This window comes from Plectropomus leopardus, chromosome 8 (assembly GCF_008729295.1).
Source record: "Plectropomus leopardus isolate mb chromosome 8, YSFRI_Pleo_2.0, whole genome shotgun sequence".
NCBI lineage: Eukaryota > Metazoa > Chordata > Actinopteri > Perciformes > Serranidae > Plectropomus > Plectropomus leopardus.
Window position 1 is genome coordinate 20,870,558 of NC_056470.1, and position 27,297 is coordinate 20,897,854.

The window sequence follows — 27,297 nt, forward strand, 5'->3', positions numbered from 1 at the left end:
CAAGAGTTTATGGATGATCCAGTGCTGGACTCTGCTCAGGCAGAGCATGGTTCACTTCTGCTCAGGCAGCTGCAGAGGATGAGAGCAGCTGAGGAGCTCACTGATGTGGTGCTGTTGGCAGACGGGATTCCCTTTGCTTGCCACAAGGTGGTGCTGTCTGCGTTCAGCCCATACTTCCAGGTCAAGATGCCATTCACAGTTATTGAAAATTATTGTGCTGTTACAGAAAAATACAAAATAATGCAATAAGTGGTTTGCAGAACTGTTTTAATTGTATGATGAGACTTTAATTCTTAATCACTGTGTCCAGGCCATGTTTACATGTGGTCTAAAGGAGACCCGGGGAGGAGAGGTGCCTCTGAGAGACACACCTGCTCAGAGCCTGGAGCTGCTATTGAACTACATGTACCGAGCTGAACTCCCTCTCTCCAACGACAACATCCAGGGAGTGGCTGCTGCAGCCTTCCTGCTCCATGTAGACGGAGCCTTCAGGTGGGAAAACACACTGGGAAGTCATTAAACCCAATAAACTAACATATTCAGCTATATTCAACTTTTAAAGTCCCCCTAAGAAAAAAACAATTCTTTGCATATCTTATACCCTTGGGGCTATAATTACAAACTTTTTTTTTTAATAGACCCCATCGTTTTTTGAATATAGGCCTCTGCCAAACATTTGAGATGCCCAAAAAAGAGGAAGGAAAATTTATTTACTGTTATAATGCTTGTAATATGTTTTCCAAAATATAACAATTTGTGACCAGGTGATTAGTGGTATAACTTTACTAATATTATCTGACTTTTATGTTCTATTAAAACTGCTTTGAAAATTTCAAACCTGTATGAAAAAAACATTTAAAAAATGTGGTATTAATAACAGTAAATATTTATCATTCTATATTTCAGGGGAAAAAAAGTAAATTTATGATCTTTACATTGCTATTGTCATCATAAAGGGAAACTCAACCATTTGGTAAAACATGGCTTTAGACTTTAGAAATACGATACTTAAGAAATTATTTCACCATATGTATACTGCTTAACATTAGATGTACTATTTGAAATCAAAAAATAATCTGAAGTTCATTTCTATCTTAGCAAACAGTAATTTTTTATTTCATTAGTTTATCTTCACCACCATTACCATAAAAAACATAGCAACCATTTGGTAAAGCATTTTTTATTAATTACTAGTATTTTACTTCTACCCTACTTTTATTTTTTTGTATAAAGTCACACATATATGTTCAAAACTCTCAAACTATAACAAGCTGAATTAATATGCCTACCTTTGAATATTCTATCACACAAAACCCTCATGTCTTGTGTGGATCTTTTTTTGTTCCTGTAGAGGGCGAACTGAAAAGGCAGACTTTTAAAATACACAGCGACATCCAGTGGACTTTTTTAGCATCACATATCTAAACCAAATAGTAGCAATGGTTTAATCAGGTTGAGTAGGGTTCAACACATTTTTCATAAAGATAAAGAGACTCAGAGTGAGATCTACCAAAGCAGGACGTGAAGCAGGATATTAAAGCATCAAAGAACATAAGGGGGCATCAAGGTAATTTTAAAAACAAAGTACATAATGAAGTACAATAGTAAGATGATTTAATAGCAAAGAGAATTGTGACATAAGTATGTGTGAACTATTTTGTTCTTACTGTTATTGCTTCAGGTTATGTCAGAGCCACATGGAGGCTCGGATGGACCCTTCCAACTGTGTGGGTCTGTACCACTGGGCCAGAAACCTCGGGGCCACTGGTCTGGCCGACTGTGCCTTGAGATACCTCTGCCAACACTTTGCACAGGTAGGACATTCATTTTTAGTACTTCGTATTAACTCTTGATTAGAACCATAAGTAATTATTCCTTGCACCAAGATCTGAGTAACTGCAAAGAAAAGTTTTTGACCTGGCTGCAAAGTTGGAAACACTCTAGCCAAAAAGAAGCACCAGCTAGATCAAACTTTCTCATTTGGCAGCTAAACAGTGCACTAAAAGGTGAGGTGAGAAAAGAGCAATGCAGTAACAGTTTGACCACAGCTCACAAGCAGTGACTAACATGATTGACAGCTGCGTCACACTCCTTGGCTCACATGCAGTAAGGGGAGGATTTTTTCTTTTTTAAGTTCACAGATTATCCATCTCATTCAGTGCTGTGTGCAATTATAAAACGTTCTTAAAAATATCAGCAACTACAGCTTACAAGGCTCAGCATAGGTGATCTGTTGCTCCACTAAACTTTTGGGTGGTGTTTTTTGTCACAAAAAACCTGCAAAACATTTACTTTCTTCTCACACTCTCACTTGTTTTTCAGCTTTATAATGATGTTGATAGGTGGCAGAAATCACCTGCCCTTTGTTGCACAGGTGTTGACATGTTTTGGGAATATATTGCTTTGGTAGCTTTTAACTTTCTTTGCCATTGTTCACTCCCCTTTGGTTTCTGTGCTTTTTCTAGGTTTGCGAGGAAGAGGAAGTGCTGGAGCTGGATGCCCAAAGTCTTGGGGATCTGCTGGGTTCGGATGACCTCAACATATCGCAGGAGGAGGTTGTGCTGGAGCTGGTGCTGCGTTGGGTGGAGAGGCGAAGGGGGGACTCAAGGAGTGAAGCCCAGGCTGCGGAGTTACTCAGACGAGTCCGGCTGGAACTTGTGGACCCTGGATTCCTCCGTAAAGCCAGGCGGAGAAACCCGGTGAGAGTGGAAAAGGACAAGACTTCTTATACAGATTTATAAAAAGGATTGTTGGGTTGTCAGACTCCCATGCCAAAACATTACTCTTGCAGGTTTTGCTGAGGGATGCTGAGTGCTTTGGGATGATAGATGCTGCTCTGCAGACCTCTGGTCTCTGTCAGACGTCAGCTCCACCTCGGCCGGCTCTTCGTTACGGCATGGAGACCGCTGACCTGCTGCTCTGCTTGGGTGGGGTGAACAAGGAGGGAGTTCCTGCCCGCCGTGGAGGACGTGCTGACCTCAGTTTTTGTTTTGCCCCCCATGGTAGAAAGACTTACTACATCCCTTCTCCACTAAGGGGCTGTGGAGGTATGGGCCAGATCACAGCTGGGGCAGTGACACGAGACAACAACATCGTGGTAGCCGTGGAGGCAGAAGACCAACACAGGATGAAGAGGATGGATATCTACAGGTGAGTGTGTGATCACTTATGAGCAGCGGTGGAATGTAATTATGTACATTTAATCCAATTTGAGGTACTTGTGTTTAACTTGAGTATTTTCTCTTTTTATGTCACTCTTTACTTTTTCTCCACCACATTTCAGAGGGAAATATTGTACTTTTTACTTCACTACATTTATCTGAAACTTTTAGTTACTTTACAGATTAACACTTGCTTAACAAGCATCAGAGGAATTTGTAAAATATGATGTTTTGTTATAAATCAGATTACCAAACAGTTTATTAAACAGTTTAATTAATCAATCAATCAGTTAATTCACAGAAAATGAATTTCCAATTATTTGATAAACATTTAAGAATTTTTCTATGTAGTGTTTTTTGTAAGCTTTGTAAGTTGTTTTTTTTTATATAATTTTGATTTTTGGGGTGTTTTATTCTAGTTTTCTATTTTGGACTTTTCTGTGTTTTTTTATTTTATTTTTTTCTACTTTTTTGGATATATTCTCCTTTTAAGTAGAATGGAAAAAATAATTTTGAGTTGTTGGATGCCGGCATTTTTTTGTTGCTGTTTTTTTTTCCTTCATTGGGTACTGAAAGTGAATATACTGAAAGTACATTTTCCTAATTATACCTACATACTTTTACTTAAGTAAAATTTTCAATGCAGGAATTTTACTTGTAACAGAGTATTTTCACAGTGATGGGATTAGTACTTTTACTTACATAAAGGATCTGAATACTTCATCCAACACTGCTTATGAGGAATCCTTTCATCTGAAATGTCACTGTGCTGAAAAACATATCTAAAATGCCTGTTTATGTTCCAGGTATGATAATTCGGAGGAGAACAGTTGGGTGGAGCTGTGCTCCGCAGCACATAGGGACATGTATGCTTTAGGGCTGCTGGGTGATTCCTTGTATATGATAGGAGGACAGATGAAAGTGCGTAATCACTACATCATCACAGACAGCGTGGAGAGATGGTCGCTGAAGAGAGGAGGCAGCTGGCTCAGCTTCGCGCCTCTGCCTCTCCCCTTAGCGTGCCACTGCACCGTCAGCCTGAAAGAGCATCTCTATGTGCTGGGGGGCTGGACACCACAGGTACACAAACATGTCAATACTTTGCATGTCAGTACAACCTAAAAACAGACTTTCCTCATGGGTAATAACAAGGCTTAATCATTTAAAGGCCTTAAACCTTTTTTTTTCACCCGCTTACTAAAATTGATGGCGTCCAACAGTAACTCCTTTTTCTCTGGTCATGTAGCACCAATTTCAAACATATTTCAGCAAAATTTCTGCTCATGTTTCAAATTTTCAGTGCATTCAAAACATATTTGTAGTCTCTCATAAGTCACGGATGCAGTTAAAATATTTTCACGAAAATGTCGCAATATTCAGAGAATTTTATGTTTTTATTGGAGGAGACTAATGAGGGGAGAATTGTGCTGTGTCCTTCCTCAAAATCAACAGCTATATATGTCAGCAACTTCTCTTTTAGTTTAATTGCTAAATACAAAACCAGTTTAAACAACATACAAAATCAAAATTTATGATCAAACAAAGAAGTCAAAATAGAACAGTACTCCAATTATAGCGTTTTTATTATTGCCACACCAGTGAACGCATTATATTGATTTTTATCAAACAAAAAATCCTGCATACAGATGCTTTAAACGGTCTCAGTGATTTAAGTTAGATGGTGAAAGATTTTAACTTTTGCCCTCTCAGTCCTTCACTGTTTCTCCTCTGCTGCAACTTATCTCTCACCTCATTTTCTCATCTTTTTCTCCCTCCTCCTCCATCTCTTTCTTCTCCTCCCTCAGCACCTGCCAGATGATGAGCCTGACAAACTGAGTAACCGCGTGTTTCAGTTTGACCCTGGCAAGGACAGGTGGACTGAGCGTGCCAGAATGAAGTACTCCAGGTACCGTTGTGGCACGGCTGTACTCAATGGAGAAATCTACATACTAGGTCAGACTATGAGACAGACTGCAACTGTATTCCTATTGTTCTATATGAGAAAGAATTGTGCCAAATAATGTATTTGTGTGTTTTTCAGGTGGTATAGGATGTGATGGAGAGGACTGTGGACAATCACGTCGCTGTCTGAGCTCTGTGGAGATCTATAACCCAGACACAGACACCTGGAGGGCGGGGCCGACCCTGCCCACTTCTTTACTCAGCCTCCGAACCAACGCCTCCAATGTAGGAGCAGTGGAGGGCAAGCTCTACCTCTGTGGATACTACAAGGGGGCTGGTCAGTTAGTGAATGCCTGTCGTGTTATTTTTTGACAGCATGTTTAGCATGGTCTCTTATAAAAAATTTTCCCTAACAATTTGAACCTTTTGAAACCTGCAAATTGGTTTGATTTCATTCAAAAACATAGGCGGAAGGCACCAAGCGATTTAATAAAACATGGCCAAAACAATAGCAAAAAATATGTCATATTTTTTTCTGTAACATAATTTAAAATACAAAATTGTTATAATTGTAAATATACCTTACTGGACATTTTTCATATATATATATATACACAAAAATAAGACACACTTTGGGTCTGCATCAGAGTTAGGGAATGCCAGCTAACTGATGAGGCAGTATCTGTGGGGAAATTAGATTTTGGTCAGCCATAACTTGCATACTTTATCTCATGACTGCAGGCCGTCATGAGATCATCACCAAGGAGATTTTGGAAATGGACCCTGCAGACAATGTGTGGACGGTGGTGGAAAGACATGCAGCCGTGCATGACAGCTATGACGTCTGTCTGGTGGCTAACCTCAATCCTCGTGACCTCTTCACACCCTAATTCATCTCCTCCTGACTCTGAAAAACAATGCTTGGATGGGTGGGAAATGAGCTTCTATCCTTTTAATTTCATACAGGTTTATTACACCAGGCTTGTTCCTTGGACTTCACACATATCAACAGCAAGGTCAATATATGTCTGAAATGACTGAGTGTTAATCTAGGCCAGTGATACTGAATTTATGGCCCCAACCACTTTCTAATTAACAATAAAAATAAAGTGATTCACACTGGGAATTGTTTTTGTACTTTTAGTATGCATCCCCTAATAGAGGTCCTAACTAAGGCCCTATTGTCCTTAAATCCTAGAAATAACCTGAAATCCTGTAAACATCTCAAAATCCACCAAATGTCCTAAAATCCGGGAAATGTCCTAAAATCCGGCTTCTCTGATGCCATCTGCAGAGCTCTCATTTGATAATGGACCAATTTTAAAAGTAGTTTTCCATTACACATCTAGTCAAAAAAACACAGGAAAATAGGGTTGAGGCTGAAAATACCAATATTATCCTTCGACCTTTTAAACTCAGGTGTAAAGTATCTGCAAAGAGATTTGCCATTTTCAATTCATAATGTATCTAAAATGTAACTATCAATAAATCTTCACACCTAAACAGGAAATTTAGTTTATCTGAAAATGACTCATATAAGATCACACAAATGTTTTCTCATCTACCGCAGCTATGGCTAAGGTTTGGTATAGTGAAGGCCATTTCAACGACTCGAATATGAGTAGGGAAGGACTGTGGTCATGGTTGAAAGAAATAAGGGTTAAATAAATAAAACAGCAAGGCAGCATAGGCATGAGATTCCTGCCTTGAACAGGCATGTGTAAATGATTGATTAGTTTATTTAAGTGTCATGCACTTACTTGTGCCCAGCCCACACAGGCTTATAAAACACTGATGATAACAATACAATACAAAAAAAAAAAAAATACAAAGCCTTTTGTAATACGTCCACAGAACAAAATATATATTATACAAGGAGCATTTTATAATATACAAACCAATAATAGACAATTATACCGAATACAGTCTTTTTTGACGTGATGTCTATGCATTTTTCAATGAATCGGGCTAAGGCAGAAGAGCAAGAAGAGGTGGTGGGGCCTTTGTCATATCTATGCCCAGGAGCCTATTGTTTTATAATCTGCCCATGCCTGAATCCCATGATCACTTTTTCCATGGTCTTTATAATATGGGGGTAATAAATTGACATCAGTTGAGTCTTTCCTAGATAACCAGCTTTTCATCTTTATCATGTGGATTTTAAATAAAATAAATAACTTTAATCGTGCAGTCACACCAACCACCATTACTCTTTCTTTCTGACTTCAAAGTCTCCTCGTCCTCCTAATTTCCTCAAAGTCTCAAGGATTTATTTTCTCAGAGCTCACCGCATGGCAAAGCATCAACAAACATGTCCGAGTGAAGTGGTGGATTTAGGGTGAGCGTCTGACCCGCATGACATTCCATACATGCCTTCTCCCCCCCTCTCCTGCTGCTCAGCCGGTCAAATAAGAGCCCTCAGAAAACCCAAAATGATCCCAAATGAGTGTGACTGGCCAGGATGTTGCTATGAGAGCCGGTTTAGGAATGAGGAGGCTCCACCCATCGCTCTGGACCATGTGGTTCCCATCGCTCCTGTTGCTGTGTTTTAGAGGGGAGGGTGAAGGAGGAGTGCACAGCTGCTGCCCAAATGGATCGGGTGTTTTCTGAATTTGCTCGTGATTAAGACTAGTTTTGGGCTTTGATAACGCTCTTTATGGGCAACTGCTTGATCAACAAGCGCGAGTTCAAAGTAATTCGGGGATCCAGTCCCAGCTGCTCCTGACAGGTGCGCACAGTGCGCAGGGAGGATGGGCAGACGCGAGGCGGACAGCAGAGGCGCAATGAACACAAGCGACCGCTCCGAGCTCGGCTGTCTGCGGGACGCGGCATCCAGCGGCCACCGCGCCGCCGAGGAGTCTCCGAGGCTGGGCAGCTGCCGTCCGTGCAGCGCCGACGAGCTGCAGAGAAACGCAGACATGGAGGCGGTGGTCCCGGCACCGGTTGCCTCGGCGCCGGTGGAAGTGAAGAAGCACCAGCACAAACACAACTTGAAGCACCGCTATGAGGTGATGGAGACTCTGGGGAAAGGCACCTACGGCAAAGTGAAGAAGGCGGTGGAGAAAGCAAGCCTGAGGACGGTGAGTGTTGGTGAACATGGTGCAAAACATCACTCATGTGCCTGTGAGACGCTTCCTCTACCAGCTTAGATACTTAACATGCAGAATGTAATTTAGTTAGGGACTGTTCTGTATTTATCGGAGGGAGGTGGCTGCGGTGAGACTTAATTTTTGTTTTTTTCCCCCTCCTCACTGAGGCTACAGATAGTTTTCCTCGAGTTTCCCTGAGTGACTTGAGGAAAATGCGTGACTCTCTTTCTACCATGACTTAGTTGTTAGATTTTAAAAACTTACCCCTTAATGTTTGTTACAAATTGAAGATGAAATCCTGGACTTGAATAAAGCTTTGTGTGTGCAAACGGGTTAATATTGGCCAATTAGAATAAAATGATTGTGATGAACTATCATAATTTTAAGTAGGGATGCACAATATTGTTCTTTTTTTGTTTGTTTGTTTGTTTGTTTGTTTTGTTGATATCCGATATGCCAATATATATGACTCATTTAGCTGATAAATGATTCTGATATCAATATATCCACTTTTTCCCAACTTAACATTTGTGATCATCAAGGCTCTTCTTATGTGGAATTAAAATCATAAAATGCATACTCTTACCCTGATGTCCCACCAGCAGACGGAAAAATAAAATGCAATCCTTTTCAAAGTATGTAATATTCTTTTAGTGTGCAAAATAAGAGAAATACTTCAACTTAGGGTTGATATTTTGTACATGTTGACTTTGTCAATAATATTAAAAAAAAGTATATATTGGTTTGTCGAACTGGCAGAAATCAGTATGTTGGCTACTTAGAGCCAAAAAATAAAAACTAGACTAAAAAATATTTGACATGCCTCCCCCTTTTTGCACCCCTTCCTCCACTCTCATAAATCACGAACAGTCCCTTACTGATGATGGGTTAATGTGATGAGCCTGTTTCTGAAAACCTTGACCTCTTAACCTCCAACCAAAAGCCTTATAGAGATAATGAGAAATGCTGCTAATGTTTTTGTCTTCCTGGGAGGTATTCGGCAGTGTGTGTGTGTGTGTGTGTATGTGTGTGTGTGTGTGTGTGTGTGTGTGTGTGTGTGTGTGTGTGCGCGTGTGTGTATGTGTGCGCACCAAGATTTGTTGCTGCTTCAAGAATGTTGCCCATTGCTTATTAAATATTCATTTGGAGGTGGAGTTAAGTTCCTGGGTGGCTGTGTGTCTATGTATCTGCATGTGTGTGTGTGTGGGTGTGTGTGTGTTTGTGGGTGAGCTCACAAGCTGACGCTGAACTCAGTTCTTGCTTCCTGTGCTGCCAGGCTGAGATGCCTTTGGTCTGACTCACTCAGCACTTGAACAAGGGGATAAAATTACTACAATAGGTCTCCTCCAATAGGACTCTGACCCCCTTTACCAGAACACAACACCACACATCCACACACTCAGACAGACATAATAATATAATATGTTTCTGTTCAGCTTTGCATTCTGAATATCCAGGTTAAAAACACAACGTGGAGCCAGATTACTTTGAATAATTGTGGGTTTATGTCTTTAATCCATCACTCTGCTGTGATCTGAGCACAAAGAGACAGATACCCCGTCAGCCTGAAATTCCCCTTCTGTTATTTTAGTAAACAAACACACTGTAATAGGGATAATCTTTTTTGCAATTAGATTGTGGGAGTGAGACTGGCATAATTCCTTTTGCTGCTTTCACTTTAACACAGAGACCTACATCCATGAGAGAGGGAGTGAAAGACAGAGGACAGGTAGGAGACTGATGGAAGAATATACAGGGAGAGGGGCAAACAGAGAAATAGCCATGTAGTGTTTTTGTGTGTGTGTGTGTTTGTGTGTGTGTGTGTGTGTGTGTGTGTGTGTGTGTGTGTGTTTGTGTGTGTGTGTGTGTGTGTGTGTGTGTGTGTGTGGATTTGGTAGGACAAGGGGAAAACGTTGAATTCTTTGAGCCAGTAGCCAGCACATACCAAGGATTCTTTGAAACAAAACGGACATTATTTTTGGAAACAAGACCAGGGGGCTGTTGTTTGAGGAGGCAGAGGAGGAGACTGTTTTAGAGCAAGAAGGGGGAAGAAGAGGATGAGTAGGTTTGAGATTACAGGAAAGATTTGACTTGTTGACATAGACATTTAAAATGCCCTGTTCCTGTTCTGAGTAGCTGCAGGAGGTGACGAATGTACAGGAAGACATGGAAGGAAAGGATGATGAATACAGGGTCTTGGGGATTCAGGGCCACTAATCTGTTATGTAGGTCACTGGTTCCCAACCTGGGGTTCTGACACCCACTAGGGTCACCAAAGCTTAATTAAGGGTCTTAAGGTGTTTTTGATCATGAAGGGTGTAAGAAAACTTAAAGAAAATATACATTTCAGCACTTTTCATTTATTTCTGTACAGAAAACTAAAAGAAAATGTTGTTTGTAAAGTTTAGATTATAATTTGAGATATAAAGTTATGATGCAGAACACCCACCGCTCTACCCAGTTTAAGTCTTGGCAACGTGCTGGAAACATTGAATAGTCCGAATTTGTAGAGTAGATTTCTTCATAACTACATCTACGCAGTGTTTCACTTTATTCTGAGCTTACAGGCTGTCAGACCTTCATCTGAGCATATATTATGTCTGCTGAACATAGATGAAAGTCTGCAGAAATCCTTTCCAAAATATATAAATTTACAAAAATATCTCACAGAATAAGGGCACTGTGAAGACCTGATCAAATGGTTCATTTACAGAGCCTTCACTCTCCGCTAAACAGCCTCCTCCTGCATTAGAAAACTATGCAGATGAAACAACCAAAGAGCTGAACTGCCAGGAAGATGAAAATGCTAAATTGGTCAAAAAAGAAGCCCAAGTATGGATAATTGTTTAAAAAAAATTGAAATGCACAATATAGACAGGGAATTGTATAAAAAGTTACAAAAAATATCAGTAAACTGATATCTGATACAATATTCACAGGAATTAGTCTGCTCAGAAGTCATTAAAATCCCTTGTTTTTCACAAACATCCTGCAGATATTGCGGTCAGTATCTTGGTTGATTGTATGGTTAATCAGTTGTCGTGTTTTGTTGTTTTTATACATTAAATATAATATGAATCATCCATAAAGCATGTCACTTTGTGAGTTTATTTTATGATAGAAAATAGGTTTCTTTAAGGATAAAGGTTGGGAACCACTGTATTAGTGTGTGTGAGTCCCTGTGTCCCTCTATGCTGCACTCATACAGCAGTTTACGCTGATAACGCTGCTCCGACCTACAGTGGCGAAATGGCGTAGTCGCGCTCCTCTTAAGAGTGGTCATGAAAAAGTGAAATATGCTGGCCGAAATAGACACTTCATTCTTTGATCCCACTTGCCCCCTATTTGCTTTTAGTTTGTGTATTTAATTTGTCCATTTCCATCTCCCGTCATCAATACACAGCACAGTACTGTAGTTCCTAATCCTGGCAAGCGGTTGTGTGTGTGTGTGTGTGTGTGTGTGTGTGTGTGTGTGTGTGTGTGTGTGTGTGTGTGTGTGTGTGTGTGTGTGTGCGTGTGTTTGTGTGCGTGCATGCGTGCGTGTGTTTGTTTGTGTATCTGGACTGTTAGGTCAAGGGTCTATTTGGCAAGGAGCCTGTATAATCCTGCTGTTGAATCTTTCACAGATGCAGCAGGAATCTTTACTGATGCTCGGGCTCTTGGGATGTGTGTGTGTGTTTGTGTGTGTGTGTGTGTGTGTGTGTGTAACCCTGCATTCTTGTAATGTTGGAATAATCAGAAAAATTAATTCCACTCTGTGAAACTTCACACGAACACCGCCTTAAGTCAGGACGACAACCCGGAAAGTTGGTGATAATATTGGTACACGAGCTGCTGAGTTGACATCATATTATGCAGAAGAAACTTTTTTTTTTTTAATTCACGCATCATGACTTCAGACGAACAAAACAACTGTAGTAAGTCAGATTTGTGCAATGAGGAAACAATGCTGTCCAGACACAACCACTGGAGCCAGTAAATGTAAAGGAAAAGAAGAGGAGGAGAGGAAAATAAGTGTTCCACGTTGTCTGGTTTAAGTTAAGTGTTATACAGCTGAACAGAACATCATGTATCTCTCTTGTGCATCTGTATTGACTGTACCAACATGTACGCTATGTTCCTCTACTGCACACATACTCTAACAATGCAAAAGAATATCTGGTTACATCTGCATGACTCCCACACATGGCTACTTATGTTTCCTTACATGCATCCTGTTACAGTTTGGCATTTTTGGCCAAGATCTCACACACAGCACATTATTTAGATGAACAATGAGACATTGTTAGTTGGACGGATACTTTAGAGGTCATACTTAGACATGACGCATACGCAGCACATTTGCATGCACAAGGATGAGATCATACAAACCCACACGTGCACCTTAAAAAATGTTCCTAGAGCCCTGAGAGTTGAACAATGCCCAGTGTGTGTCCCTCTTTTCTGTGCTCTGCTGATCAGGCCTTAATGCCCAGTGCAGGTGGTCAGTCAGAGCTTAGATGAACAGTAAAATGCAAGCTTTTTTTGCCCACATACTTTGGTGTACTTTATCCATTCCTCCCTCCTCAATCCTGCAGCTTTTTCATAGTCCCCCTTCCCCTCCTGATGTTTTTTTCCCAGCCAGCAGGTATTTGGGTCAAAAAACATTCACAAGCATGCACATTTTGATAGCTTCCCTATCACTTGCCAAATCTCTGACCCAGCATCCAGTATGTCTGGAGAGATGCTGCATCAGTGTGGAGAGTCTGGTGATCTGAGAAAAATCCTTAGATTTCAGCACAGGTTTATAGAAAAAAATACAAACCTAAAAACATGAATATCCTCCTTTGCTTGATAGCGTCACATCAGTTATAGAAGGTCAAGTTAGTCCCAAGATTTCCCTGGAGTGTGTTTGTGTTGCATAATCATTGTGGTTGGTGGAGCGTGTGAATTATGTCTTCCAGTGTCCCATGGATGTTTTTTTCCAGCAGCTGAGAATGTTGGAGTTGTGACCCAGAGTAGAGGCCTGCTCACCCATAGGGACATTGCAGGGGCTGACAGAATGTATGATCAGTGCTATGTTAGGATGTCATCCTCACAAAGTGGTCCTGTCGCCGCTTCTGCACATCATACCGCAGCTTGTTGTCCTTGTTGTCAGAATCATGTGGTGCGGATGCTTTCACTCTGTCAGCTTTGCTAAACTTGAGCTAAATGTAGGCTAAACTACAGCTCTTATGTCTACTTTGCAGGTTTGGTGGGGCTTTTTGTGATTGTTGTTGGATGGTGGTGGCACGTGGCTGCAGGTCGTCATTAAGATGAGAAAATCCAGCCCATACACGTTCCAAAGTTGTCAAAATCTGCTGCTTTTGCAGTTTTTTTTGGCATAACATCCCGACACCACCTTTCATGTCCACATGATACGCTGCTGGATAGTGTCAGCTGAGAACACAAGTGTACGCTGTCAGAAGGCCAGACGGCACCTGTTGCGACAGCATGATACACAGACAGGCGGCATCAGTTGATAACGACTTAATATAAGGATCACAAAGGTCCGTATATGGGGGTGGGAGGGGCTGCGGATACAAAAAAAAAAACAGACTATCATTCAGCAGTCCATGGTTTACTTCCCGTCTGTATGTGATGTTTTTCTTCTCCACCTTACCATGTTCTTTTTGCGGAAACCTAACCATCTGTGCCCTTGTTGCCTAATCCAAACCTTTGTTGATGTCCTGACATTGCCAATGTGCTTTTGTTGTCTAAACATAACCATGTGCAGTGTAATCCCACCATATTCTTTCGGTGACATTATGGTAACGGCATCCTGGAACATCAGCAGCAGACACAGAAGGATACCTTGAGTGTAATATGTAGATGCTGATGTCCTCTGCAAAGTGGCCATATGTGATGACTTGGGATGAAAACGTGTTGGATGACCTCTGTGTCGCATCAGTTTCCCACAGGATATCAGGAACTATAATATCCTTATATTCACCATCAGTTTGTTAAATCCTGTTAAGCGCCATTCAACTGGATGACTCTTTTACTATCTGCTGATTCGACGGAGCAGAGGACTATGGCTAGAGAAGTAGAGGAGGAGTGTTTTAACAGTGAATAAGGATTAGTGTGTTGATGGGAATGTGAGGTACAAAGCGGAGTTGCTGCTCATGTTCGGGTGAAGCAATAATCCAGACATCGAGATTGGGATGTGTGGAAAGTTAACTCATTCCACAACCCGAAACCATGGATTACCAGAACCATCCAGAAATATGGGCAATCATAAAGCAGCAACCAACAATGTAAGAAGACACAAAAAGTACTAAGTTACAGTGCACAAATTAAAGGAGTTTTACTTTTTATAATTTACATGTGACAAATAAATGATTGATTTATTTTATTTTTTTATCTTCTGGTATTTCCAAATAATGTTTGTCTATATCTACTGTTTCATTCATCCGCCTTGGTCTTGTCCTTATATGGTGCCTTTTTCAGTGACTATCCACAGAGGTTTAGGGGCTCATATTGTGTCAGTCATGTGCGTGTTTGGTGGTTGGGGGTTACATTGGGGTGCAGTGAGTGTCTGGGATTAATGAGGCAGAGTGTGAACAGTGCAGCTGTCAACCTTCTGCCTCTGAGCGTGCTCAGATCACAGGAGAGCTGCTTTCACACATCCAGCCCTTAAAACCCACATAATCACCTTTAATGCCCACAGATTTTATTTGTGTATGTGTGTGTGCTCAGTTGTATCTACAGTGTATATACATGTATACACTACATGTATGTCTTTGTTTCTATGCATTTATATTTATATAATTTATACATGAACAATTTATCAGTGACTATGTTTGCATGCATTCTTATGTTCCACTATTTTACCCAAACAAGACAATATTTTAAATTTGATATGGGTCATGTAAACAGCATATTCTGTTGGATATTCCAAATTAGGCATTTTTCCATATAAGCATTATAAGAAATGTGGGATGTGCAGACCTTATTCTGATGTTTAATAGAACTATTTGGACATGTATAAAGTGTATTCGGAAAATGCATCTCCACGGCATCTTGCATGTTTATGTTCAGCTCTCTGTGTTGTCATTTTACACAAACCAACTTATCAGTTGTTTGCAAGGATGCAGGAGTTCAGATGCATGCCGAAAAGAAAAGCTCACATTTCTGGTTGGAAGAAGAATCACACTTACTTTGACAAATTGTGCAGGCCTAAGACTTGAATAATAACAGGTTTTTAAATATGCCCAAATATTGCATGGCCAACCTTCTCTGGAAGGACAGCGAGGGTTGTACAAGTGTCTTGCTGTAAAAGACAAGATTTAGAGCTCTGTTGTCAACCACCAGTGATGACAATGAGAGACGTGCACAGTCTCAGTAGTGTGTATTATTTTTTCAGGTGGCGATAAAGTCGATCCGCAAGGAGCGCATCACCGATGATCTGGACAGAATTCACATCCAGAGAGAGATAGAGATCACCGCCTCGCTTAGGCACTCCAATATTGTACGCTTCCACGAGGGTAAGTCTGCAAACACAACATGCACACATCACACAGGTACAAGTCCCTAATATCATAGTGAATTATTAGTTATCATCAGTTATTACTTAGTATAGTTATTGGAATGTTATTTGACAATGCCCTACAAAGATAAAGCTTTGAGTTTTCTAAATTCTCTGATGATCAGTATCTCCTTCTTGAAGACCAGAATTGACCTTATTAACAAGTATTCCCATAGACTGTATAAAATAATGGACATAGCCATCGTGATGCCACCCATTGGTATGTGGACTTGTTTTGAAACTTTATGTCAGCATTTCTGCCATCAAAATCTGTCACACAAAGCAGCCATGGTCTTCATTATGTGTACACTTAAATAGAAATTCACCCACAGTGCAGTTATAATGAATGATGAAATGAGCAATTGAGACCAAAACTGTTATTTGTACCAGGTTGTAAAGTTAAGTTGGGCATTTTAACGTGGGGTTCTGTGGGATTTGACTGGCATCTTGGAGCCATCCTCAAGTGGGCATTAGAGGAACTTCATAATGCAAATCTGTAAATGTGGCCTGTGTCCTTTGCAGTGTTTGAGAGCCGGGACAAGATTGTGATAGTGATGGAGTACGCCAGTAGAGGAGAGCTATATGATTACATCCAGGAGAGGAGGAGACTGCCTGAAACAGAAGCCAGAGGCATCTTCAGACAAATCACCTCTGCTGTCCACTACTGCCACAAGGTTTGCACACATATACACACTTACACACAAACACGCATACACACTTACAGTCGAGACACACATACTTTATGCAAATGCTCCACTAGAATTCAGTATAAATTGGGGATGTCGGCACGTGCTGAGTGCACACTGCAGTATACAACTGTGCACAGGCAACTACAGTACCGCTAAATCCACTAAATCCTAATCCTAATACTGCAGGAAAACTTGACTTGCGTTTTCAGATCTCTCTGGGTTAAGAGCGCATTAAAGCCTTGATTGTTTTTTACAGTCACACACTGACACATTTAACAAACACGTTGCCTTACTTCCTCCCTCCACATTATTGTAAGCCCTGGCAAAGAAACAAACTCCTCTTTGTTTCTTTGGTTTTATTCAATGATTTGTTTGTTTGATTTGTATTTGTGTACATAAAATCAACAGCTGTGCCAAAACACAGTAATGATCGAGGAAATACATAAATCCCATTCAGAAGTGCAGCAAAGTAGAGGTGAGGATCTGTGTTTTGCAGTCAGCTGAGTTGGATATGAAAGAAATGTTTTTGTTTTCACATCATTCTTACTTTGGCAGTTTAGCTTCTTCGTGAATCCCTCACATTAAACTCAGAGATTATCATTCAGTTTATGTAGCGTTGTTGTAGATGGGGAGGTGGATTTTGTGCTCCTCATGCCCTCAAATATTGTCCCAAAATAGCTACGAATGTTCCTTCATGAATGAATTATTGAATGTGCCTCTGAGGCATGCAGGGCGCTTGGAGGGATTATTGAGGCTTCAAAAGGAGAATGAAAATAATTCAGATGTTTTTTTTATCTATTCCTCAAATCTGTTCATAGTCATTTGAAAGTAGCAAGATTTCTTTCTCCTGTCTTGCATGTGCATACACACGCATGCACAGGCTTACATACTGTACATACTGTGCACAAAACATTGTCTAAGGTCATGGGTCATTTCCTCCACTTAAGTGCTCTGAAGAGGATGTAATTAGCGAAAGAAAGGAGGCTATTCTAGCTCATTAGCCAGTGGCTTCAAGAGAAACTGACAGTAACGTTTATAGTTTCCCTGCGTCATGCGGCTTACTGGGTGGCCACAGTTATCTAGAACAGCCTTGTCTCTTCTTATGATTTACTACCTACTCAAAGACAATCCTGCGACAGACTTTTCCAGTGTAGTCTTCCTCCTCAGGCCCCACAGCTGTCTGCACTCTGTGGCCACTCGTTGGCTCCCAGGTGCTTAATGCCATCAGAGGATCAAATTGCATCTCATCAGATGAATTAACCGAAACAAAGCACTTCCTCATTCCATGTCGACGATTAAACAGCCTGAGAGTCCTTCTCGGGGCTCTCTGATATGTTGGCCACATGGCCAGCAACGCGAGGCCCAAGTGAAACGTTAATGGTTATAAAATTGTAAATGAATGACAAAAGTGTTGTGCACATAAGGCTGGGTTTATGTTAAAAAATGTCAGACACTTCAGTCTTAAAGAAGTATTTCACCATTGTAAAGCAGATCTCTCTATAAAACTATGCAGTAAGAACGACACAAATGCTTTAAAAATTGGTGCTACATGACCAGAGAAAACAGAGAAAAGGGATGCTTTTGCTCAAGAGATAAGAAAATCTACAAATACCAGAATGTTATGTGCCTGATCAGACCAATAAATGCTCCTGCTGGTAGGTGACGTAATGTGGAATGGTCCGTGCGAAACAATGGCAGCCAGCTGGATCTGGTATTACATTTAAAGCTAAAACGTTTCTGAAAACATTTTAGGTGAGAAATATGCAATGTGGTAACTGAGGTTCATATTTGATCAGTGCTGCTTAATTTTGCAGTTTTTTCAGATTTTGGTATGACTTTGAGACAGAGAGAGATAGAGGGAGAAAGTGAGAGAGAGAGACAAGAAGTGTGCCCAATGTAGCGGGCAATGCAGTTAGTTAGAGCAACAGCCCAAGAGCCAGTAAAATTCCATCAAATTATGTAAATTACTTAATTAGCAGCATTTCGCTGGGGGGGAGTATCTTGGCAAAGGTTAAATGGAGGAAAGTTTACCACAGTTCATTTAATACCCACATTGTTTTGGTCAAAGCTGATTGAAAATCAGTGAGGTATCCTTCAATGTTTGCATGCAGAGTGAAAAACATGCCGTGACACCTGGGGGAGCGGTGCAGAACCTCATGTGTCTCTGCTTTCTTTGCAGAACGGAGTTGTGCATCGAGACCTCAAGCTAGAGAACATCCTTCTAGATCAAGATTTGAATGTGAAGGTAAGAACAGTACAAAGTCCACAACCTAAGCCTTCAAATCACTTTCCAAAAAAGACGTGTGATCGTGATGCATGTTTTGGACAATTAATGAGAGGGTCCTTCCAAAACCAAGATAGTTAGGGCTAAGAAACAAATAAGTCATCTGTAAAAGTAATGTTGGTTTGATCATGCGTTATAATAAAGAATAATCTGACCCTGCTTTAGTACACACTTGCGTCACATAGTGCAGCTGGCAATGAGTTTTGTTGCCAGCTCCAAAGAAAAAGAAAAACAAAGTGCACATTCAGAACGTACATTGGAGCCCGTCAGCCCACAGAAATATGAATGTATTGGTAAACCACACTGAACCAGCAAAGAAAAAGCAGCCAGGTCTTACAAAAGAACCCAGGGGTCATTTTTGCGTGATTGGGTGTTCCTCTCCTTATATGGGAGCTATGCACGCCACAGCCAAGAGGGAATGCAGGGAATCCAGTGGCAATCTCGCCAATCAGATGGTTTTAATGTAAGTATGCACTGTCCGTCCATTGAAAGAAAACACTTCGTGCAGAACTCTCATCAGCTCTTCATTCATTGCAAACCTCAGGTTCACCACATCGGCCTCTTGCTACATTCGCTGCAGGAAATGACCGAGCCTGTGTGCAATGCATGTGCGTGTTATATCTGCACAATAGCTGCTTCATTGCATGTATAGCAGACAGGCGCAGCAAGACATAAGAGGGAAAAAGTTGGTCACTCTTGAAGTCAACGATTATAATGTCAGAATATATAAATACCATATTGTACTTAAATGGTTGTTTTTGGACTACATAAAGCTCAGACAAACCAGGTACCAATTTTCACTTTTTTTCTCATGATATTATCACAAGAACCTAAAAAGGCAGCTAAAAAAAATTTGCTCCAACAGGCTGCGAGCCTTTGTAGAACATTAACCAGCGATCTGTTTCTGTATGAAAGGCAATGGCTTCTCACACCAGTCCATGTAAATCCCAGACACGTGCACAGGAGTTCTTTGTGTGTTTAGATGAAAGAGTGTTTCTTATACAAGCATTTGACACTGAGGAATGTCTCTGCGCCAAAGCACTGAAATGAGTCCAGGAGCCTCACAGAGATTTATCTCTGGTACAAAACAGAATGCACACTGCATGGCGCTCACACACAAACATGGTAGCTTCTAGAAATTAAGACTACACTCTACACATCATTATTGTATGTACAACATTAGCTGTGAGCAGGCTTATGTACACAGTTCATCTTCCGTCTGTGAGGTCCCTTTTCCCCGAAACCTCTGTTCCACGGAAATAAAGCTGTCATACTGAGTATTTTTAACACTGGAGGGGCTGATAGTTGGCTGGTGCTCATGTTAATAATCTCTTCAGATAGAGAGGAGCCTCAGTATGTCTGCGTATGGCTCGCGCAGCCTTGAGTGAGTGATTGTTCCGTTACGTGAGTGTATGCAGCCTGATGTTTTTGGCCCTCTCCTCTTTCCTCACTCACACTTACACTGGCAAAAGCCCAGCATACCTATTTTTGGCTCCTTTAAAAGGAATTGTTTTCAGTTATTGTGTTTTTGCCACATGGGTAAGAGATTGCAGTACATACTCACTGAAAATGACTCCAGATAGTGTGAGGAGCGAGTGTGTGTTGAGATGAACAAGATTAATAATTACATTTATAAATGGTTTAATGTTAGCTGATTAGTCCATAATGTCATAAAGTTTAGGCATTCTGTGTTGTCAGCCAGGGGTGTGCCATATAATATCGTTACTGTTTTTCTTTACAAACCAAAGACATGACATCATTTTTGTTTATTTTTTACTGAATAAATGAAGGCAAACTGTTATGTTTATGGTGAAATAGAAAAAAATATAACACTTAATTTGTTGCAAATGTATGTTCTTGTAATTAATAATAAAATATATTTTATATTTTATGTTTGTCTTTAGTGCCCACAGCTGGGAAAAGTTTAGACTTGTTTTTTTTTCTGAGATGTGAGTTTTATTTATGTTGTTTGTACACTGTTTAAGATCACTTAAGATCTGCCTTTTACTTACTTATAATCAATTGTATTGACAACTTGTTTTTAAATTTAGTGGCTAGTCAACCTCCTGAGCTGCACTAATGTCTTCTTTAAAAAATACGATAGTGTTACTACTACTGTTGTGGCGATGTGTGTTTCCTTTGTTGTCTATTGTGATTTGCGTTGTTTCTCTCATTGTTTGTTTAGTTTCTACATAAAGTTATCAAGTCATGTGCCATCTCAGAAGCAGTTGTAATCAAAAGTGATTTTATGTTCTCTCTTTCTTTGACTCTGCAGCTGGCTGACTTTGGCCTTTCCAATCATTTCCAGAGGGGCACTCTGCTGCAGACGTACTGTGGAAGTCCACTCTACGCTGCTCCGGAGATAGTCAAAGGACTACCTTACCAGGGACCAGAGGTGGGTCAGCTCTGAGTGGTAACCTCAAGGGCTGAAAAATCAAGCCAATGCAGAAGTGCAAAAAAACTGTAGGTACTTTATGGCCACTTGAGGCCCCAGAAGCCAGTTAATCCCCGTAGACCTCCATGTTAAAATGTCCAACTTTACAGCAGAAATAAACCGACTGGTTTTCTGCTGTAAAGTTGGACATTTATATCCATGCTTTTGGCTTCTATAGCTAATTTAGGCATTCATGACAACTGTATATAGGGTGAATTTTTATTTAACTCGTGTTTACAGTTTATTAAGCAAAATGCCAAAACAAAAATGGTCACAACAGGAGTCCACAGATGATAGTCACAATAGCTACGATTGCTGCGTCCATTATTTTTACAATCCGTGGTGAAGACCTCAGTTTCATCGGAAATGAGATGGAGGAAATTTTGAGACATTCAACAGACATCCATTTGTGTATATTGTCACAATACATTTGCAGAACCAACCTTGTACATGCACTGACAAGCGTATAAAACCCGTAAAGTGAAAAGCTTGTTGTATATGGATGGCAAATCCTTGTCGGTCATGGTAAAGTTTGCTTGACTTGAGGTATGTCCTTGAGTGATCTGGTGGGGAACATTCATCTCCATCTGCTGCTGCAGCCATTACTAACATCGCATAACCACATACAACCGCCTGCTCATGACCTCTCTCTAACTGTGTCTACTAATGATCTTCCTAATCTAAGCAGCACATGCGCAAGTAGAAGTGCAGGAGCACCACTTCAACAAACAAACCACACACAGGACCGCATGATCACAGTTTATGGACTTTTGTATTTTAAAAAAGGAAGAAAAAAAATCATATGCTTACTTTAAAGCAATGATTCAAAGTAATACGTTTCCAGAAAAAAAAAACAAGTGAAGTGAAGTACAGATACTCAAAAACTGTACGTTGTAACTGTCCACCACTGATTGAGTCAAAGCCTTTTTTTAATGCATTACTCTGAATTCTTCACTACATTGTGTGTGTGTTTGTATGCCAGGTGGACTGCTGGGCGCTGGGGGTGTTGCTGTACGCCCTGGTGTATAGCAGCATGCCATTTGATGGGGCCAGCCACGCCACGCTCACAGAGCAGATCAGCCAAGGTCGCTACCGCAGACCCAACCCCCCCTCAGGTAACCCTTTGCAGTGTCATTAACATTGTATTTACATTGTTTTTCACAACGTGACTGGTTGTTCTCACCACATACTATCATGTTAATTACATTGTTTAAGTCACTTTGGCTGCTATAAATAACTGTCGACTCTTTTCCCTCCAGACGCCTGCGCTCTTATCGACTGGTTGTTGACAGTGCGTGTGGACGAGAGGGCTACGATAGAGGATGTGGCCAACCACTGGTGGGTGAACTGGGGTTTTGAAGAGAGTGTGTGTGACTGCCCTTCGTCTCCACACCAAGAATGCCCCTCTCCACTGCTGGCTCGATACATCGACTGGCAGAATCGGGTCGCAGCAGCCAGCAACATGACTGTTGACCCAGCGTGCCTGTCCTCAGACTCCTCCTGTCCATCTCAGCTCTCTCCCCACCCTTTTTACTTCAGCTTACCTCTGAAGAGTGATCGTGGAGGAGGAGGAGGAGGAGGAGGGAGGGTACGTGGAGGAATGTCAAGCCTGAGGAAGTCACGCAAGGAAAATGCAATTCCTCAGACTTCAGTCGGAGCTTGTGGTGGCGTTTGTGCATCAGCTGCCTCCTCTGCTGCAAATTCCTCTACTTCTACCATTGAAAGAAAGAAACCCAAAGGTATTCTGAAACCCCAGAGGAGTTTTGACTCAGTCTTTCACAGCCCTCCTAAAGAAAACTCTCCCTCCCAGCCGTGTAACACTGCTCCCCAGCCTTTCCGAACGCATACACTAACCCACACACATGCTGATGTCCTGTCCACCAGCCTTCCGCCTGCCTCAACATTCAGTCAGCCCTCGTCCAAAATGCCCAAGAAGGGGATACTGAAGAACTTGTATGGAGGGGAGTCGGGTTATGGCTCATCCCCAGAAAGAAGGGTCTCTGGAACAGAAGTTAAAGAGAGGGGTGATGCAGGTGATTTGTGCTCACACAAACAGCACACTTTCCTCCCAGCGGCAGAAGACAGCCCAACTATGCGCACAGAGGCGGTAAGAAGAAGGAAGGGTATTCTGAAACGTAACGGCAAGTTCTCTCGCAGTTTGGATCTTCCTGACGACCACCACTCAGCCCCCACGATGTTCCCCGAGGCTCTGCAGCACCTCCTCCAGGCAACAGGGGGCACAGAGGGTCGCCGCAGCCGCCCTTCCAGTGTGGTGAGCGAGGATAGCCTCTTCTCCTCAGATTCCTTTGACCTGCTGGACCTCAGCGCCCAGTCGCGTCGCAGGATTTTCTCCCGAGGGAGGCAGCACAGTGGCTGCAGCTCTGAGGATGACCTGGAGCAGCTGAGAGTGGACAGAGTCAGTGGAGACCGGGAAAGAAAGAAGGAAATGCAAACATAGGCCGAAGGAACAATGCAGACATTCGTGTGGTGAAAAATGAAATTGAACACCAATTCTTTGGTTCACTTTTCTGTGATAATAGTGCCTGGCACCTTGAAAAGACTTTAGTGAACTCTGGAAAGGTTGCTTCTCAACAACGAGGATCCTACAGGGCACTGTACTGTCAAAGTAAAGCATCATCTGTCATATCTGTCTGTCCTGAATGATAAATGAATTGCATAAATGAAATTGCACCTAAATGGGATCTAGTGTCTGGCAAATTGCAGACGTGAATGTGGCAGAATGGACCGTGTATTATGAGCTCTCTCTGACCTCACCTGCACCTGAAGTTGATCCTCTTCTGATTTTTTACCGCAGATTTCTGTTCAGAGGAGCCCTGAAAATCTGAGTGTGGATGCTGCCATGTGAATCTATTATGTCAGTAGACAATAAACCAACACGTTATGTGGGTTTCCATCCACCTGCCTTTATCGCCATTTTGCACATAACACTTGAGAGGATGTATTGACATTCTTTTTACATTTGAGGTGGAAAACATCGCCAAATGCCAAATTAAAACAGACTACCAGAATAAATCATGAAGTGCATGAAGTGTATGAGTCAAAAACATCCGATCTATGACAAATTAAAAAAACATAAATGCCAAATTTCCATCATCGTGTTCCACCATTTGAGGTTTTACCTTGCACTCTTTATCTTTGTCATCTTGTTGCATCCTTTTCTTTACAATCTGTTTTATTGCACCCAGTTAAGGAGTTGGGTCCATCAACGTTTATTTTGATGTGCTAAATGACTCACATTGCTGATTTTCTGAAAATTTGGTTCAGATTTGAGCTATATTTGGATGGAAAGCTGACGGTAGACACCTCTATTGTGAGGATGAATTTTGCTTAACTGAACTGTTATAACATTTCACAGTAACCCAATTTTGTAAGCCCTTTGTTAGAAAAAAGGGTTATAACACACTATAATGTAGTCATAAGTAAATTTAACACAACTTTTAAGTGTTTGGTTGCAGTATTTGTCAACAATCATACATTTTCCTGAAAAGATATTTTTTTATTATTATCTCAGCTAGGTGTAAGCCTGGAGGGGATTGTACATTTGGTTGTATGTGTGCGCGTATGTGGGTGTGTGAGTGCCCAGCTAATCTTGCAAAGTACCTGACCAATTAGCCAAAAATTTTGTGTGCGCATTTATGACTGTATGCTTGAGGACCTCTTGTGGTTGCAGTGATTCAGACTCATTGAAAAAGTTTTTGTTTACAACATTATTTATTTCTCCACCAGTGTCCACTTAAAGCTGCCCACAGGAGGAGTTATTGTTGTTTACAAATACGTTAATAACTGCTTACAGTTACATCATAGTGTGTTATAAACCATTCAATAATGTTATATGCTGCTTGTAAGTCTAATAGGGGAAGTTAAAGTAAAGTTACCTATTTCATCACTTTCATCACATGTCATTGAGTACATTTGTACTACACAGTATAGTACTGGGCGCAATTTGCTCCTTTGCACCGACAGACACAGTGTGAATAGCAGATGGATCACAGAGCTTTTTCTTGTGACATCAGCAGTACTGCTGTGGACATTTTAATGTATGCAGTGGATATATGCAATTAAAATCTGTAATTTTCTAATCGTGAGAAAATAATTCTGTTAATTTTCCTAAAGTAATCTATACATTGTTTTTTGGGGGGCAGCAGGGGGGGTTAATAAATTATGTGAACCTGAACACATTCCAGTTGTTTTTCTGGTGAGAGAACAAGGAAAGAGATGAGAGATGAATTGAGCACATAATAACATAACAACTGTGCAGAAGGTAAAGATAAATATTATGACGCAAAGATGTGCAGTGAACTAGGTCGTTTTAAAACGTTTCAACCATTTATTCCAAACGTTACTTCTCCATAGTCAAGGAGTCTTTTCTCGTTGTGGTCCTGAGCAGGACACAATACAGAGCATTCAAAGAACGTTGTTTATTAAATACCGAAAGCTATTCAATTAACTTCTTGAACCCTGTCTCCATAAACACAGAGCTCCATTTACCCTACAGACTGTTTTCATTATGGTTCATTCACTTAAACAAAAATCCATCTGAAAGAAGAAAACACTCAGCAAAAGAGTTCAAATAAGGCATTGGTGAAAACATTTAAATGCTTTAAATTTAGTATTTAGGAATGTCACTAAACTTCAGGGTAAGTTTCAGTTTTATTTGATTACTTTTTATAAAGAGGATTAATACATTAGCTGTTCAGAACTACAAGTTGGAAAAGAGTAAACAATGATGCGCTGAGCATGGTTTCATGTGTGCTTTTCCCCTTTGTTTCCTTTATTGGATTTTACTAAATGCTTTTCTACACAAAGAACGTGTGTTTTGCAGGAGAGGCTCATCATCACTGTCAGGTGAAAACCTCACATCTTTAGGTTTTCATGCTTCAAGATGTATTTACAGATTACATTTTTCTGGATTGACATAATTATTTAACCGCTTAAGCTCACAAAATCCATTAAAAAGTTATTAGATATTGTCAAAATGCCATCCATGGCTTCCATATTTTCTACAAATAAAACAAACCTTTTAGACATACAAGGTTTCACAGTGTAAAGATGGAACAAAGCATAGCTCACCGGTAGGTCTTGTTTAGATGTGGAGAAGTCTGGTATGGCTGCCATATACATAGAGCTGACTTTACACCAGTCACTTGCATGGTTTTAACTCATTCAAGTGTCCTTTCTGTGGCAATATATAGTCTAACAACTGTAACATCTGTGGTTGATTGATGGCAGCAAAGCTCTTTGTTCATCTGGCCATAAATCCAGAGCAGAGGTCTGATGGTGCCATTTCAAAACAGTCGTAATCTCCTGTCAGTTACACAGGGACCATTTTGTTACGTAACAGCTGCCATTTATTTCATGTTTGACTAATATTTACACTGCATGTGTGACTGACAGCTAGTGTAAAAAACGATGAGTCTATGTGATCTGGGCTATGTGCTGTTAACTTACGCTGTCCCTGCCCAGGATATCCTACTGCATCCGTCTGTATTTTGCAGTATGCAAGCCAGCATGCTTTCCTGGCTATTGTGACCCCCAAACCTCTGCTCAGCAGCAGATACATCACATCTCGACAGCTGACAGAAGGGAAAAGTAAATATAGAGATTACCAACAACAAAAAGATAAGACAACAATGATAGAAAAATGTATATGAATGCTAATTTAATGCATACAAAAAGCAAGGATTCACACTGTAAAGCAACAACAGTTCTCCCGGTTGACTTCTGTCTCCATCTGTAGGTGGGTTTCCATTATTCCTCAAATTGCACACATTGAAATTGTGAATATAAAATCCACATAATGGAAACATCAGTTTCTAAAAAACTCTCATTTATTGCAAAACAGTTTTTACTCCGGCATAAGGTGGTATTTCAGGTGATTAAAAATAGCCCTATTTCGCAAAACTGCAATAGAGACACTTTTTTTTCACTTTTGTCACATGATGCTGATGTTTTCAGTCCACAATTTCACAGAAAAATTGTGGACTATCACCTCATACGTGGCCACTCCCACAAAGAAAGGACTTGCCTTTCCATTATTGCATATAACGCGTCTACTCTCCCTTTGATTGAAAATAATAACAGCTAGTGCAGTGGCTGCAACAGAAAAACACCTGCTGTTGTTTTGAACATCCATCGCCATGCTTCTTGGAATGCTATAACCAGAGGACAAGT

At 40.8% G+C, this 27,297-nt stretch overlaps 2 protein-coding genes across 2 annotated transcripts; both read left to right on the forward strand.

Annotated features, from left to right (window-relative positions):
* LOC121947506 (kelch repeat and BTB domain-containing protein 12-like) lies at positions 1–6,180 on the forward strand. The gene is made up of 9 exons (XM_042492588.1): positions 1–180; positions 311–492; positions 1,682–1,814; positions 2,466–2,699; positions 2,792–3,150; positions 3,968–4,241; positions 4,967–5,114; positions 5,203–5,400; positions 5,805–6,180. The coding sequence occupies exons 1-9, from the start codon at positions 10–12 to the stop codon at positions 5,951–5,953; spliced, it is 1,848 nt and encodes a 615-aa protein (XP_042348522.1). The 5' UTR covers positions 1–9; the 3' UTR covers positions 5,954–6,180.
* A 1,460-nt stretch (positions 6,181–7,640) lies between these two features.
* On the forward strand, positions 7,641–25,300 carry LOC121946940 (NUAK family SNF1-like kinase 1). The gene is made up of 7 exons (XM_042491782.1): positions 7,641–8,143; positions 15,537–15,657; positions 16,221–16,372; positions 18,567–18,632; positions 20,947–21,066; positions 22,088–22,220; positions 22,365–25,300. The coding sequence occupies exons 1-7, from the start codon at positions 7,814–7,816 to the stop codon at positions 23,561–23,563; spliced, it is 2,121 nt and encodes a 706-aa protein (XP_042347716.1). The 5' UTR covers positions 7,641–7,813; the 3' UTR covers positions 23,564–25,300.
* Positions 25,301–27,297: the final 1,997 nt, after the last annotated feature.

What these genes read in the sequence shown, in the direction of transcription:
- LOC121947506 (XM_042492588.1), top strand. Translation starts at nt 10, where the DNA reads ATGGATGATCCAGTGCTGGACTCTGCTCAGGCAGAGCATGGTTCACTT. An exon ending in CGTTCAGCCCATACTTCCAG is followed by an intron (nt 181 to 310) that starts GTCAAGATGCCA and finishes CACTGTGTCCAG; the next exon opens with GCCATGTTTACATGTGGTCT. An exon ending in TCTGCCAACACTTTGCACAG is followed by an intron (nt 1,815 to 2,465) that starts GTAGGACATTCA and finishes TGCTTTTTCTAG; the next exon opens with GTTTGCGAGGAAGAGGAAGT.
- LOC121946940 (XM_042491782.1), top strand. Translation starts at nt 7,814, where the DNA reads ATGGGCAGACGCGAGGCGGACAGCAGAGGCGCAATGAACACAAGCGAC. An exon ending in CTGTCCACTACTGCCACAAG is followed by an intron (nt 16,373 to 18,566) that starts GTTTGCACACAT and finishes CTTTCTTTGCAG; the next exon opens with AACGGAGTTGTGCATCGAGA. An exon ending in ATCAAGATTTGAATGTGAAG is followed by an intron (nt 18,633 to 20,946) that starts GTAAGAACAGTA and finishes TTGACTCTGCAG; the next exon opens with CTGGCTGACTTTGGCCTTTC.